Here is a 16723-nt window from a genome sequence, read left to right as displayed (position 1 = left end):
ACACTGGTCTAAGCACTTGAGACAGGATACTTGAGACAGGTGGACTTGGTAGTAACGATCCCAGCCCTCAAGGAACCTAGAGTCTGGAGGAGACCTCTCCCCTTGGGCACGACCAGGCCGAGGCCAGGGGAGCAGGGAGGATAAGGGGGAGCAGGCGTCGTACGTGGGGATCCTCAGACCCACGGCGCTGTCCCGCCTTCCCTTCGGCCACGAGACTTGAGCCCCCCCCCAAGTGCCCATCCGGCTACCCGAGCGGATCCGCCGGCGTCGCTCTCGGCTAGGGCTCGATCGTCGATCGATCAGTTGAATGCAGTGGCGGGGGGAGGGGCGGGCACGTGGACCCTGAAGCCCAGAGCCACATTCTATCTGGTCGCTCCCTGTGGCCATTCTGGGCCCGTTCCCGGAGCAGGAGCGTGACCTCTCTCAAAGGGCCTAGGGCCAAGGAACCAGGGACGCTCCCAGGTGCTAAACGTCGGCTGGGCGTAGCCCAGCTAGAGGTTCCGACCCCCGCTGGACACGGGAAAAGGAAACAGGACCCTGGCAGCCGTCACCTCCTCCTTGCCCTGTGTTTGAGAGAGGGTCAGGGGTTGAGGCAGCGTGGCTCAGTGGAAAGAGCACGGGCTTTGGAGTCAGGGCTCATGAGTTCGAATCCCAGCTCTGCCACTTGTCGGCTGTGTGACTGTGGGCGAGTCACTTAACTTCTCTGTGCCTCAGTTCCCTCATCTGTAAAATGGGGATTAAGACTGTGAGCCCCACGTGGGACAACCTGATTCCCCTATGTCTACCCCAGCGCTTAGAACAGTGCTCAGCACATAGTAAGCGCTTAACAAATACCAACATTATTATTATTATTATTATTGAGGGAGTGCCGACATCATCCTGGCTCCCCCTCCCCAGGGTCAGCACCCGCCACACTGACCACAAACCAGAATGGACAGTTAGAGGAGGGAGAGAGACCAAAACGGGACAGGGGCCTGGACCAGAGGGTCCCTGGGGGGTTCAGCCCTTAGGGTTCAGCACTAGGACGCCTGAAGGAACTGTGCATTGGAGTCCTCCTGGGCGCTCCTTCATCCATTCAGTTGTATTTATTGAGCGCTTACTATACGCAGAGCGCCGTGCTAAGAGCTTGGGAGAGTAGTGCCCCTCACTCTTTGATACGGACCGTCCCACACCCCCGACTCTCCCCTCTCCATCCGGGACTCTCCCCCCGTGACCCAGCACGGACCGTCCCACACCTCTGACTCTCCCTCAGTGACCCAGCGTGGACCATCCCACTCCCCCAACTCTCCCCTCTCCATCCCTGCTTCTCCCCCAGTGACCGGTGAGTACGGGCCTAGGAGTCAGAAGGTCATGGGTTCTAATCCCAGCTCCACCACTCGTCTGCTGTTTGGCCTTGGGCGAGTCACTTCTTGGTGCCTCAGTTCCCTCATCTGTAAAATGGGGTTGAGACCGCGAGCCCCACGTGGGACAGGGACTTTGTCCAACCCGATTTGCTCGTATCCACCCCGGAGCTTAGTACGGTGCCTGGCACATAACAATAATAGTAATAATGATGATGATGATGATGGTATTTGTTAAGCGCTTGCTATGTGCCAAGAACTGTTCTAAGCACTGAGCACTGTTCTAAGTAGTAAGCACCTAACAAAGACCATAATTAGAGCTCATTGAGGACAGGAATTGTCTCTACTGCTGTATTTTACTTTCTCAAGTGCTTAGTACAGTGCTCTGCACACAGTAAGTGCTCAATAAATGCAACTGAATGAATGAATATTCATTCACTCATTCATTGTCCTATTTATCGAGCACTTACCGTGTTGCTGAGCACTCCATCTCTTGCTGCCGAAGGGCCGGTCGATGGGGTTGCGGATGGGGTTGAGAGGGGCCCACTGGTTGCTGGGCCCGCCATCTTCCCGCGCCAGCTGGCCCCTCTCGTGCTCTTTTCTCCTCTTGTGGGGAGCACTGTAAAAGGAGTGCAGAGCACCGTACTAAGTGCTAGGGATGGTACGATGTAATGATAAATAGAAACATTCCCTGCCCAAGACGAGCTTACAGTCTAGCGCACTGGTTCAGCCTCTGATGTTGGAGTGGGGCCTGGGAGGGAGGGGGAGAGAAAGGAGCAAGACAGGGTCACCCCAGGCGACTGGAGGGAGGAGGAGACTGTTTGCCCAGGCCGGTGCCGGGGGAGACCCGGGCCCGCCCGACCTCCGTAGGTGAGGACCCCATCTCCGTCTGCCTTCGCCCTCAGACTCCCTGGTGCCGGTCCTCTGCGCCGTGTTCAGCGCCGTGTGGCTGACCTGCGTCGTGCTGTGCGTCTGGTGGACCCGCAAGAGGAGAAAAGAGCGCGAGAGGGGCCAGCTGGCGCGAGAAGATGGCGGAGCCAGCAACCAGTGGGCCCCGCTCAACCCCATCCGCAACCCCATCGACCGGCCCTTCGGCAGCAAGGACGCGCCCCACGAGTGCCGGAACTTCCTGGGCCCGCCCCGCAGGGCCCGCCCCGGGGGCGGCGGCGACCACGGCGGCCGGGGCTACGAGGTGGGCGAGGACTACGACGAGGAGGACGAGGAGGACGAAGAGGACGAGGAGGGCCGCTGCGGCCCCGGGGGCGGGAAGTTCCTCCCCTACAAACCTCGGCCTCCCCTCCCCGCCCCCAAGGGGTCCCTGGACCGCTCGCAGGAATCGCCCGGGAAGAAGCCCTGCCCCTCGGGGCCCCCCAAAGTGGACAACCGGGACGTCAAGAATGTGAACGTGTCCCCCGTGGAGGTGGGGAAGGGGTAGCCGGGGATCGGGGGTGGCGGGGGAGGAGGGGGGAAGGGGTGGAGCGGGGGGCTCTCAGCCCCGACCGGCGCAGGGGGAGGCTGGGGCAAGGGTCCAGGGGTGTGGGGGGACAAGGACCCCTCGGCACTGAGGGACTGAGAAGCTGAGTCTCGTTCCTGTTTATAGTTTCTTTATTTTGTGTAAAAAAAAAAAAATGTTTATTTTCTATGTTTCTTTAGCCGCGTATAAATTATTCACAGACCGTCAGGTGAAAAAGAGATGGAGTATTCTTTGATAGTTGCTATTTTTGTAAAGTTTACTTCGAAAACACTCAACTGTCGGGCCGAGGAGGAAGGGCCGGGGGCGGGGGGGTTGGGGGGAGGGGAGGGCGGAGGGAGGGCGGGTGGGTCTGTATTTTCAATATATCGTGTAAAGTTTATTACAAAGAGATTGTACACTGTTTACAGAATATTTCCTTTTGTTACTTGTTCTAATTTAACGGTGGCTCTGGGAACCTCCTCCTGGTTGAGGAAAATGTGTGAATTTTGTAGCTGTTTTCTCGCCTCCCCCTCACGCGCTTTGGTGACCCGAGACGCTCGGGCCTACACGCATCTGCCTTACCCGCTCTGGGCCTGGGATGAGAGAGAGAGAATGAGAGCGAGAGAACGAGAGAGAGAGATTGCCACTGTGCTTGGGGACGCCGACACACGTACACACACGCACACGTGGACCGAGCCGCTCAGGCCGGTCTCTCCTTACACCCACCTGCCTTACCTGCTCTGGCCCTGGGACGTCCGCAAGAGAGAGCTCGCCTCTGTGCTTAGGGACACAGACGTGTCTGCGGGCACAAACGCAGGCACGCACACAAACACACGCGTGACCCAAGCCGCTCGGGCCGGTCTCTGCACACACCTGCCTTACCCACTCTGGGATGTCTGGGAGAGAGAAGGAAAGAGACAGAGATAAAGAGATCTCCACTGTGCTTGGGATACTGACATGCTCGGGCACATGGACACACAAACATAAACACTCATGTGACCCAAGCCATTCGAGCCGGTTCCTCCACACACCTGCCTTACTCACTCTGGGCCGGGGACATCTGCTTGAGCGAGAGAGAGATAGAGAGAAAATACTGTCCCCTTAATTTGGGACATTGACACACACACACACACACACACACAGAGATACCGTGGAAGACTCAAACAGTGGCCTTTCAGCTGGGCTCCCATTCGCTCTCGTTCATCCCGTTTCCGTTCCGTGTTTTGGTGGTGGGTTTTTTCTTGTTGTTGTTGTTCATTTTACTCTTAGGATTTGCAGTATTGAAGTATGTGTTAAGTGCCTTGAGACGGAACTTTCCGATAGCAACTGTCAAAGGACCTGCAGCCTTGGGGGTGAGGGGGCGGTTAGGGTTAGGGCAGGGGGAGGCCTCCTTTCTGACCTGGTCATTTTCTCATTGTGAAAGTGCGTGTGTGTAAATATGTACATATTAAATGAATCCCTCTGTATATTTGATTTAATAACTTAAACTATTTCTGTCTGTTTTTGGTTGAAATAGACCATTCCTTTTGTAATTTATGTGGTGGCCAAGAAGGGGCGGACGGAGGTTTTGCCGAATCCTCTTCTGGGTTGCGGGGGGGGGGGGGGTGGTCCGTCCAGACTCATCGTACGTTGGGGGTCAGAGCCGGGACCCCTCTCCCCGCCCCCACCTCGGTGGTCTCCCCGTTCCCACCGTTCCCAGCCAAGGCCGGGGACCCCGACTGAGGCCTAGCGCGTTCCTGAAGGCCCTGGGGTCACCCGCCCTCCCCCACTTGGCAACTTCCAGCCCAGGCCCAGCGCGGGGGAGAGTTCATTGTCTTGGGTGGGGGGAGAGTTTCTCTGTCCTCTTTCAGTCAATCAATCAATCAATCAATGGTATTTATTGAGCGCTTACTATGTGCAAGAGCACTGTACGGAGCGCTTGGGAGAGTACAGCGCAAGAGTTAGCAGACACGCTCCCTGCCCATAACGAGCTGACGGTCTAGAGGACTCCTGCTCATTACCCCTATACTCCTTCACCCGTCGCCTGGATTAATAGGGGCAGCACCCCCCAATCCTGGTTTCCCCCCGAAGCCGGCTGACCCCGGGGGGCGCGGGGAGAAAAGGGGGCTGCGTTTCTGTCCTCCTGCATGTCTGTCTGTCCGTCTGAGGCCGTAAGGCTGTTCTTAAGGGGGCGAGCACCCATTCCCAGAATACTGGTTTCCCGGGTGGGGTGGTCTCCCTTGTGGGCGGGGAAGACGGGAGGAAGATGGGGGAGGGGGCACCCTCCGCTCAGAAAGCAAAAACTGGCCAATTGAACAAGTGAATGTTGGAAACGCGTTATTTTCTACATTTAATGCAGTCATTGCTTTGCAGGACCTTCTGTTTTAGTACATTTTGTTGGACAGGTTCTTAACTTTCAGAGAAACTATTTATTAAATCATTTTATAACAACGTCTGGGGCGTCTCGCATTAAATGTCTTCATTGCCTAGCCCAGGGGTTTGGGAGGCTGGGGGGAACCGGGAGAGACGGGAACATCTGGGAAGAAGGAAAATCTGTTTCCCTTTGACCCACCAGAAGCAAGATCCTTTCGGTCCTGCCTGCCTACCCCACCTCTGCTTTCTAACAATAATAATAATAATGACAATTGTATTTTTTAAGCACTTATTGTGTGCCAGACACTGTTCTAATCGTTGGGGTAGATACAAGGAAATTTGGTTGGACACGGGCTCTGTCTCACATAATCATCATCATAATAATGATGATGGTTTTTGTTAAGCACTACGGGTTAAACACTGTTCTAAGTGCTGGGGTAGATACAAGTCAATCTGGTTGGACACAGCCCATGTGCCACATGGGGGTCACAGTGTTAATCCCCATTTTCCAGATGAGGTAACTGAGGCACAGGAAGGTGAATTACCTTGCCACATAGGGGTCAGTCCTAATCCCCATTTTACAGATGAGGTACTTTTCATTCATTCATTCAATAGTATGTATTGAATGCTTACTATGAGCAGAGCACTGTACTAAGCACTTGGAATGTACAAATCGGTAACAGATAGAGACGGTCCCTGCCCTTTGATGGCTTACAGTCTAATCGGGGGAGACGGACAGACAAGAACAGTAGCAATAAATAGAATCAAGGGGATATAAATAGAATCAAGGGGATGATTGATACTTGAGGCCCAGAGAAGTGAAGTGACTTGCTCAAGGTCACACAGCAGACAAGTGACAGAGCTGGGATTAGAACCCAGGTCCTTCTGACTTCCGGAATCGTGCTCTTTCCATTAGGCCCCACTCCCCAGTGACTCATGAGGGCCTGCCCCCACTTATTCCCCCAGGATCTGCAGATGACAAAGTTGGGGAGACCCTCTGTCATCCATTCTTCAGAGTTTCCAGAACACCTACTGTGTGCAGGACAGTGTCTTGTGACTGTAGTATGTACTATGTAAGTCTAGACTGTAAGCTCATGCGGCCAGGGAATGTGTCTATTTATTGTTGTCCTCTCCCGAGCGCTCAGTACAGTGCTCTGCACACAGTAAGCACTCAACAAATACGATTAAATGAATAAAGGGCAATCTACTGGGCTGGTACTGTAGGGAAACAGCATGGTCTAGAGGATAGAGCACAGGCCTGGGCGTCAAAAGGACCTGGGTTCTAATGCTGGCTCCGCCATTTGTCTGCTGGGTGACCTTGGGCAAGTCACTTAACTCTTCTGTGCCTCAATTACCTCCTCTGTAAATGGGAATTAAGACTGTGGCCCCATGGGGTACAGAGAATGTACCCCTCCCAATTAGCTCAACGCTTTGAACAGTACTTCATTCATTCATTCAATCGTATTTATCGAGCGCTTACTCTGTGCAGAGCACTGTACTAAGTGCTTGGAATTTCCAATTCGACAAAAGATAGAGACAATCCCTGCCCAACAACTGACACCCAGTCTAAAAGGCGGAGACAGCAAAATGGAACAAGCAATCTGGCATCAATCCCAACAGAATAGATATATAGAATCATAGATATATACACATCATTAATAAAATAGAGTAATAAATAATATATACAAATATACACAAGTGTAGTGGGGAGGGGAAGGAGGTAGAGCAGAGGGAGGCACCTAGTAAGTGCTTAACAGCGTGGCTCAGTGGAAAGAGCCTGGGCTTTGGAGTCAGAGTTCATGGGTTCGAATCCCGGCTTGGCCACTTGTCAGCTGTGTGACTTTGGGCAAGTCACTTAACTTCTCGGTGCCTCAGTTACCTCATCTGTAAAATGGGGATTAAGACTGTGAGCCCCACGTGGGACAACCTGATTCCCCTGTGTCTACCCCAGCGCTTAGAACAGTGCTCGGCACATAGTAAGCGCTTAACAAATACAAACATTATTATTATTATTATTATTAACAAATACCATCATTGTTATTGTTACTGTGGGCTGAGCACTGTAGTAAATGTTGCCTATGTGCAGGACACTCCTGGATATTTACTGTGTGCAAGGCACTGTACTAGGCACCTCCTGTGTGCAGGGCACTGTGCTGGGTGTTGTGTCCAGGGTACCGTTTTGGATACTATGTTGGTTGTGCGCAGTGGGAAGGGGACTGTACTGGGTCCCTACTGTGTATGAAGGTCAGTGTTCTAGTCACTGTAATGGGTGTCTCCTGCATGTACGGCACTGTAAGAGACAAGGCCCACTGGCCTCAGGGACCTTACAGTGCAGTGGGGGAAAACTAGCTGATACAGGTTGCTAATGTACAATAAGCCAAGGAGGAGTGGCTAGATACAATTAATAAGCAGATACATATGAGAAGCACCGTGGTCCAGTGGCTAGAGCAGAGGTCTGGAAGTCAGAAGGACCTGGGTTCTAATCCCGCCTCTGCCTCTTGAATCCTATGTGACCTAGAGCAAGTCACTTCCTTGTGCCTCAGTTACCTCATCTGTAAAATGAGGATTAAGACTGTGAGTCCCCAGTGGGACAGGGAATGGATCTTCCCCTATTTGCTTGTATCCACCCCAGTGCTTAGATCAGTGCCTGGCACATAATAAGCACTTAACAAATACCACAGTTGTTAATTATTATTATTATTAGAACAAAGGTCGGCAGCAGGAGAAGGTGGTAGTCAAGGGGGTAATGGCTACAGGGCAGTGTGGCCTAATAATAGGGTACTTGTTAAGTGCTACGTGACAAGCACTGTTCTAAGCACTGGGGTAGATATACGTTGATCAGGTGAGACACAATCCCTGTCCCACATGGGGCTCATGCTCTTATCCTCATTTCACAGAGGAGGTCTCTAGAGGCGCAGAAAAGTGAAGTGACTTACCCAAGGTCACGCGACAGAAGGTGGCAGAGCCGACATTAGAACCCAGGTCCTTCTGACTCCCAGTCCCACGCTCTATTCACTAAGCCTCGCTGCTTCTCAATCCGGGAGGCCGGCAGGAGGGTGGAGAAAGTCACGGGCTGGAGGGTGGGATGTTGGCGTGGTGGGAGCCGGGTTTGCTTGTGGGGGAGCAAGGGCTCCAGCTAGGGAGAAGGGAGCAGGTAGTGATGAGGCAGCTGGGGGACGCCCCCCGGGAGACCCCTCCTCGGGACCTGATCGGCAGGTATCTGTTTGAGGTTCCCTGCCCGATGGGGAGAAGATTGTGGGGGATATGCAGCTGATGGAATCATCAGAAGCCGTGTGGCCTAGTTTCAGAGCACGGGGCCTGGAAGTCCGAAGGACCTGGATCCTAATCCCAGCTCTGCCGCTTGTCTGCTGTGTGACCCTGGGCAAATCGTGAAGCAGCGTGGCTCAGTGGAAAGAGCATGGGCTTTGAAGTCAGAGGTCATGGGTTCGAATCCCGGCTCGGCCACTTGTCAGCTGTGTGACTTTGGGCAAGTCACTTCACTTCTCAGTGCCTCAGTTACCTCATCTGTAAAAATGGGGATGAAGACTGTGAGCCCCACGTGGGACGACCTGATTTCCCTGTGTCTATCCCAGCGCTTAGAACAGTGCTCGGCACATAGTAAGCGCTTTACAAATGCCAACATTATTATTATTATTAAATCATTTTACTTCCCTGGGCCTCTCGTAACCTCATCTGCAAAATGGGGATTAAGACTGTGAGCCCCATGTGGTACATGGACTGTGTCCAACCTGATTACTAATGATGTGTATATACCTATAATTCTATTTATTTATATTGATGCCTGTTTACTTGTTTTGATATCCATCCCCCCCCTTCTAGACTGTGAACCCATTGTGGGTAGGGATTGTCTCTATTTGCTGCTCTACTGTACTTTCCAAGCGCTTAATCCGGTGCTCTGCACACAGTAAGCACTGAATAAATGCAATCGAACGAATGAATATCTACCCCAGTGCTTAGAACAGTGGCTGGCACATAGTAAGCGCTTAATGAATCCTAGTAAAAAAAAAAAAGATGCAGTGGATGCCCAGAGGGGTTAATCTGACACAGTTAAAGTGCTTAATCCTCCTTCCCTTCCTTCTTCTCCCTCCTCCCCTTCCCCCAAACTCCTGAAGTGCCTTGTCCTGGGATCCCCCTGCAGATCCAGACTGGAACCCAGGTCTTCTGACTCCCAGCCCCAGTTGCTACCCACATTGAGGTCCCCAGAGGAACCAGCCCACCCACCCTGGAAGAGGTTGTGAGGGTCCATCTTCAGCGCTGGGGAAGCCACAGGATCATCAGTTCGGACACAGTCCCCATCCTGTGTGGGGCCCACCTTCCCAGCAGGAGAACAGGTATTGAATCCCCATTTTACAATTGAGGAACTTTGGTTTTTTTCTTTATTATCTTTGTAAAGCACTTATTTTGTGTCAAAGCTGTTCTAAACGCTGGTGTAGGTACCGAATTAGGTCGGACACAGTCCCTGTCCCACATTGAATCACAGCCTAAATTCGAGGGAGAACAGGGATTTAATCCCTATTTGACAGATGAGAAAACTGAGGCCCAGAGAAGTGAAGTGACTTTCCCAAAGGTCACACAACAGACTAGTGGCAGAACTGGGATTAGAACCCAAGTCCTCTGACTCGCAGACCCCTACTCTTTCCACTGACTGCATTGATTTTTGATCCCCGGGGACTTGGGCCTGAACTGCGCCCTGATCCCTGGAGCTGGGCCCCGGGGGAGCTGACCCAGGCAGGTGATCCTGTGTGTCATTCATTCATTCATTCATTCATTCATTCATTCATTCATTCAATCGTATTTATTGAGCGCTTACTGTGTGCCGAGCACTGTACTAAGCGCTTGGAATATACAATTCGGCAACAGATAGAGACAATCTCTGCCCAATGACGGGCTTACGGTCTAATCGGGGGAGACAGAAGGACAAAAACAAGACAACATAATCACGATAAATAGAATCAAGGGGATGTACACCGCATTAACAAAATGAATAAGGTAATAAAAATATATACAAATGAGCACAGTGCTGGGGGGGCGGAGAGAGGGGAGGAGCAGAGGGAAAGGGGGCTTAGCTGAGGGGAGGTGAAGGGGGAAGGGGGAGGGAGCAGAGGGAGGAGGGGGAGCAGAGAGGGAGCAGAGGGAAAAGGGGAAGCTCAGTGTGGGAAGGCCTCTTGGAGGAGGTGAGCTCTCAGTAGGGCTTTGAAGAGGGGAAGAGAGTTAGTTTGGCGGAGGTGAGGAGGGAGGGCATTCTAGGACAGGGGTAGGACGAGGGCCAGAGGTCAACGGCGGGATAGGGGTGAACGGGGGACGGTGAGGAGGTGAGCGGCAGAGGAGCGGAGGGTGCGGGCTGGGCAGTAGAAAGAGAGAAGGGAGGTGAGGTAGGAGGGGGCAAGGTGATAGGGATTGGGTTGGGGGCTGGATAGAGGGGAGTAGGCGGGGGGACCTGACTCAGGTAGGTGGCCCTGTGGCCTAGGAGAATCGGTTCTGCGTTGTTTTCTTGCAGTAACGAAGCCTGCATCGCCTCTTGGCTTCCTGCCCTCCCTCCCCGGCGGATTGTTGTTCTTCAGTGAGAGGTGATGGTCCTGGGGGACGGGGCTGGGCAGCACAGCGGGCTGCTTCCAGGGTTCCTCCCCACCCCAACCCCTTCTCTGCTTCACCTCATTTCCCCCTCCCCCCGATCTTACACCGTTCCCCGCCCCGCCTTACCCCAATCCCATCCAATAATTATAGTAATAATAATGATGGCATCTGTTAAGCGCTTACGATGTGCCAGGCACTGTTCTAAACGCTGGGGTCGATACAAGCAAATCGGGTTGGACACAGTCCTTGTCCCACGAGGGGTTTACAGTCTCAATCCCCATTTTCCAGATGAGGTCACCGAGGCCCAGAGAAGTGAAGTGACTTGCTCAAGATCACACAGCAGAGAAGTGGCAGAGATGGGGATAAAAACGAATGAAATTCTGATTCTCGCTCCCGGGCTCTACCCACTAGGCCCTTCCCGCTCCTTGCCTCCCCCCCATCCCACCCCCTCCTGTCCTCGCTCAACCCCTTCTGCACTTTTCCAAAAAGCCACTTCCTCCAGGAGGCCTTCCCTTGTTCCACCCCCGTCCCATTCCTGCCGTCCTCTCATCCTTTAGCTTTCATATGTTAACTTCTTTGATATGAAGATAACGTCTTTGTTTCTTTCTGCTTTGATCATTGGATCCAAGCCCTTCCTTTATCTATTGTGTATTTGGGTCCACTTGAGAAAGGGGACCGGGTGTTTAGACAATTGAGCATATCGTGTGTGCTCAGCAGAGCCCTCTCAATACCGGAGGTGATCAAGAGAGTACAGTGCCCCCCACAACACCCAGCCGGTGCCCAGTACAGTGACACCAACTGAGATAAAGTCTCCCCTCGGGACTGACGAACAAGTCTCGGTCAATCAGTCAATCAATCACTCGATCAATGTTATTGATTGAGTGCTTATTATGTGCAGAGCACCGTACTAATACAACAGAACTGTAGGCATCCAGGAGAGAGCTCTGCCAGCCTGGTTGCTCAGTACAGTGCCTGGCAGATAACAATCTACCAGAACAGGGCTCTGTGTAGGGTAGCTTAGACTGTAAGCTTGTTGTGGGCAGGGAATGTGTCTGTTATATTGTTATATAATTGTATATAATTGTACTTTCCAAGATCTTAGTACAGTGCTCTCCACACAGTAAGTGTTCAATAAATTCATTACCCTATTTATTTTGTTAATGAAATGTACATTGCCTTAATTCTATTTATTTGCTATTGTTTTAATGAGATGTTCATCCCCTTGATTCTATTTATTGCTATTGTTCTTGTCTGTCCGTCTCCCCCGATTAGACCATAAGCCCGTCAAAGGGCAGGGACTGTCTCTGTTACCGATCTGTACATTCCAAGCGCTTAGTACAGTGCTCTGCACATAGTAAGCGCTCAATAAATACTATTGAATTGAATTGAATAAATACTATTGGCTGACTAGGTGCCCAGTACGGTCCCCTGTACACAGCTGGTGCCCAGGTCAGCATCCGCATCAGGTCGGGGATCGGTAGAGTCATTCATTCATTCAGTAGTATTTATTGAGTGCTTACTACGTGCAGAGCACTGTACTAAGCACTTGGAGGCTCCTACTCCATTCTAATCCTCCTTGACCTCTCTGCTGCCTTTGACACTGTCGACCATCCCCTCCTCCTCCATACCTTATCTCACCTTGGCTTCACGGACTCTGTCCTCTCCTGGTTCTCCTCTAACCTCTCTGGCCGGTCATTCCCGGTCTCCTTCGCCGGAGCCTCCTCCCCCTCCCATCCTTTAACTGTTGGAGTTCCTCAAGGGTCAGTTCTCGGCCCTCTTCTGTTCTCCATCTACACTCACTCCCTCGGTGAACTCATTCGCTCTCACGGCTTTGACTACCGTCTCTACGCAGATGACACGCAGATCTACATCTCCGCCCCTGTCCTCTCCCCCTCCCTTCGGGCTCGCATCTCCTCCCGCCTCCGGGACGTCTCCACCTGGATGTCGGCCCGCCACCTAAAACTCAACGTGAGCGAGACTGAGCTCCTCATCTTCCCTCCCAGACCCGGTCCTCTCTCGGACTTCTCTATCACCGTGGATGGCACGACCATCCTTCCCGTCTCTCGGGCCCGCGATCTCGGTGTCGTCCTTGACTCGTCTCTCTCGTTCGCCCCACGCATCCTATCCGTTACCGAGACCTGCCGGTTTCACCTCTACGATATCGCCGAGATCCGCCCTTTCCTCTCCACACAGACGGCTACCTTACCGTTACGGGCTCTCGTTATATCCCGGCTAGACTACCGTGTCAGCCTTCTCTCTGACCTCCCTTCCTCCTCTCTCGCCCCGCTCCGGTCTATTCTTCACTCCGCTGCCCAGCTCATCTTCCCGCAGAAACGATCTGGGCCTGTCACTCCCCTTCTTAAACAACTCCAGTGGTTGCCCATCGACCTCCGCTCCAAACAAAAACTCCTCACTCTAGGCTTCGAGGCTCTCCGTCACCTTGCCCCTTCCTACCTCTCCTCCCTTCTCTCTTTCTACCGCCCACCCCGCACGCTCCGCTCCTCCGCCGCCCACCTCCTCGCCGTCCCTCGGTCTCGCCCGTCCCGCCGTCGACCCCCGGGCCGCGTCCTCCCGCGGTCCCGGAACGCCCTCCCTCCTCACCTCCGCCAAACTGATTCTCTTTCCCTCTTCAAAACCCTACTTAAAAATCACCTCCTCCAAGAGGCGTTCCCAGACCGAGCTCCTCTTCCCCCTCTACTCCCTCTGCCATCCCCCCTTTACCTCTCCGCAGCTAAAGCCTCATTTTCCCCTTTTCCCTCTGCTCCTCCACCTCTCCCTTCCCATCCCCACAGCGCTGTACTCGTCCACTCAACTGTATATATTTTCGCTACCCTATTTATTTTGTTAATGAATTGTACATCGCCTCGATTCTATTTAGTTGCCATTGTTTTTACGAGATGTTCTTCCCCTTGACTCTATTTATTGCCATTGTTCTCGTCCGTCCGTCTCCCCCGATTAGACCATAAGCCCGTCAAACGGCAGGGACTGTCTCTGTTGCCGACTTGTTCATCCCAAGCGCTTAGTACAGTGGTCTGCACATAGTAAGCGCTCAATAAATACTATTGAATGAATGAATGAATGTACAATTCGATCTGGCAGGCGTACCACCAAGAAGGAGAAGGTGCCGTTTCCGGCAGCATTCCTGACACTACTTTTCTTTTACGGTCTCTGTTGGGCGCTTACTATGAGGCAGGAACTGTACTAAGTTCCGGGGTAGATGCGAGCTAGTCACGTTGGAGCGAGTCCATGTCCCACATGGGGCTCCCGGTCTCAACCCCCATTTTACAGATTCATTCATTCATTCATTGATTCATTAGTATTTATTGAGCGCTTACTATGTGCAGAGCACTGTACTAAGCACTTGGAATGTACAAATTGGTAACAGATACAGTCCCTGCCGGTAAATGAGGCACAGAGAAGTGAAGTGACCCACCCAAGGTCACCCAACAGACAAGTGGCGGGGCCAGGATTAGAACCCAGGTCCTTCTGATTCATTCATTCTTTTGTATTCGTATTTATTGAGTGCTTACTGGGTGCAGAGCACTGTATTAGGCGCTTGGAATGTACAATAGCAACATCCCTGCCCAACGACGGGCTCACAGTCTAGAAGGGGGAGACAGACAACAAAACAAAACTAGAGTCTTGTGATGGTGCTAGAAGGGACAAATCAGGGTGGCAGGGAGTGCCTTGACTGTTGTCCCCTCCATCCTCCCCTCCGATCTCTGACCCCGCCCGGCCACAGCAGGCCATCCTGGATGACCGAGCCCTGGAGAGGAGAGGGCGCCCGCCTGCCTTCCCATCTCCCCACCTTCCCCGGCAGTGACCTCGGCGTCTCTGAGAGTCCATCTCCCGGGAAACCGGGGCTCCACGGGAACCTGCCAAGAGACACTGCCCCCGCCCCTTCTCCCTGGGGCATTCCCGGGCAGAGCCACGTGAGGCCCGGCTTCCTCTGAGGAACCGAGAAGTGGCGGGAATCTACTCCGGCATTGGGCAAAGAGCAACTCCCACGCCTGTGACCTTGAACCAATCCATCAAAGGTATTTACCGGTAGTTTACTGAGCGCAGAGTGTTGTATTGAGCGTTCGGGAAACTACAGGACAGTAGAGAGGGTGGACACGATCCCTGCCCACGAGGTGTTTAGAGGCTAGTGGGGGCAGATGAGATCAGGATTAGTCTTCTTTATCATGTGTGCCCTGGATGCTCCTTGCCGGCCTGCCCTCCCTCCTCTCTTACCCTCTGTACCCACGCTCTTCAAGCAGTGGTATTAACTGAATACCACTGAATCCAGGGTGCAAAGCACAGCATCTAGCATATTTAGAGGAGTGTAGATATGATCCCTGCCTTCAAGGAGCTTATTGTCAATTCGCATTCCCTTTTTAAGCTGGCTTCCAAGCTGTCCAACCCCTTGCCCCCTCCTACCTCACCTCTCTTCTCTCCTCTTACAGCCCAGCCCGCACACTCCACTCCTCTGACGCCACTAACCTCCTCACTGGGCCTCGTTCCCACCTCTCCCGCCGTCAGCCCCTGGCCCACGTCTTACCTCTGACCTGGAATGCCCTCCCTCCTCACCTCCGCCAAACTAGCACACTTCCCCCCTTCAAAGCCCTACTGGGAGCTCACCTCCTCCAGGAAGCCTTCCCAGACTGAACCCTCCTTTTCCCTCTGCTCCTCCTCCCCTCCCCATTCCCCCTACTCCCTCTCTGTGCTCCACCCCCTTCCCCTCCCCACAGCACTCATATATATTTGTACTTATTTATTGCTCTATTTTATTAATGATGAGCATTTATCTATGGTTCTATTTATCTATTTTGATGGTAATGATGCCTGTCTACTTGTTTTTTTTTTTGTTGTCTGTCTCCCTCCTTCTAGACTGTGAGCCTGTTGTTGGGTAGGGATTGTCTCTATCCGTTGCCGAATTGTACTTTCCAAGACCTTAGTACAGTGCTCTGCTCCCAGTAAGCGCTCAATAAATACGATTTAATGAATTAATGAATGAATAAGTTTGGTAGTTTCCCGGAAACTCTAGGCTGCTTGAAGGCAGGAACTTTTCCCGATATTGTATGTTCCCAGGAATCTACTACACCATTCTGCACTCAGCACAGTGCACTGCGTGTAGTAGGCACCTGCCCAGAGCAGGCGCCCAATTCAGCACTCTGCACCCGATAGAGACTTCTGGGTGCTTCATTTTCTGCTGTCTTTTCCAAGCTCTTCCTAGTCGATGGAGCTGGGATCTGGGATCAGGAGCTCAGGCACCGAAGGATAAAATATGTGGACGAACCAGTTTGCTGCTAAAAATGTTTCCGTCTCCTGCCCGGGCCCGTTGCTGTGTTTACTCGAGATTTTGTGCCCCCGAGCGGGGGTTCAATAAGCTTTGCCTGGTTCACGCAGACCCTGGGATTTACCAGCTGGCCTCCTCCCCGCCGCCGGCCCCAATTCCCGGCCTCCGCTCTGGGTGCAGGCCTCCTCTCCAGGAGACTGTAGGCATCCATTTATACATTCAATCATATATACTGAACATTTACTGTGTGCAAAGCACTGTAGTAATAAATAAGAATGGCAGTATTTGTTGTATTGGCCCCAGTGCTTAGTACAGTGCCTGGCACAAAGTAAGCGCTTAACAAATACCATCATCATCATCAAGTGAAGTGATTTGCCCAAGGTCACACAACAGCCAAGCGGACTGTCCAGCAGACTGTACTAGGTGCTTGGGAGAGTACACAAATATGAAAATAAGCAGGCACATTCTCTGCCCACAACGAGCTGAGGGGGTCATGGGGCAGCAGTTGTTAATCGACCATTCATTCATTCAATCGTATTTATTGAGCGCTTACTATGTGCAGAGCAATGTACTAAGAGCTTGGAATGTACAATTCGGCAACAGATAGAGACAATCCCTGCCCAATAACGGGCTCACAGTCTATAATTAATTCATAACCACTGTCCCTATCTAACAGCCTGTTCCATAATCATAAAATGCGACGGG

The 16723-nt window shown here is 52.5% G+C and overlaps 1 protein-coding gene across 1 annotated transcript in view; it reads left to right on the top strand.

Moving 5' to 3' along the window:
- The window catches only part of JAG2 (jagged canonical Notch ligand 2), a 69784-nt gene extending 67009 nt beyond the window's left edge, over positions 1-2775 (top strand). Inside the window, exons 26-27 of the mRNA XM_029049742.1 lie at positions 2246-2571; positions 2653-2775. Of these exons, the coding sequence (XP_028905575.1) occupies positions 2246-2571; positions 2653-2775 (449 nt within the window). The remainder of the gene's footprint in view (positions 1-2245; positions 2572-2652) is intronic.
- The last annotated feature ends 13948 nt before the right edge of the window (positions 2776-16723 follow it).

Source organism: Ornithorhynchus anatinus, chromosome 1 (genome assembly GCF_004115215.2).
Source record: "Ornithorhynchus anatinus isolate Pmale09 chromosome 1, mOrnAna1.pri.v4, whole genome shotgun sequence".
Taxonomy (NCBI): domain Eukaryota; kingdom Metazoa; phylum Chordata; class Mammalia; order Monotremata; family Ornithorhynchidae; genus Ornithorhynchus; species Ornithorhynchus anatinus.
The sequence above is the reverse complement of the archived record's forward strand: the minus strand, read 5'-3'. Positions and strand labels throughout refer to the sequence as shown.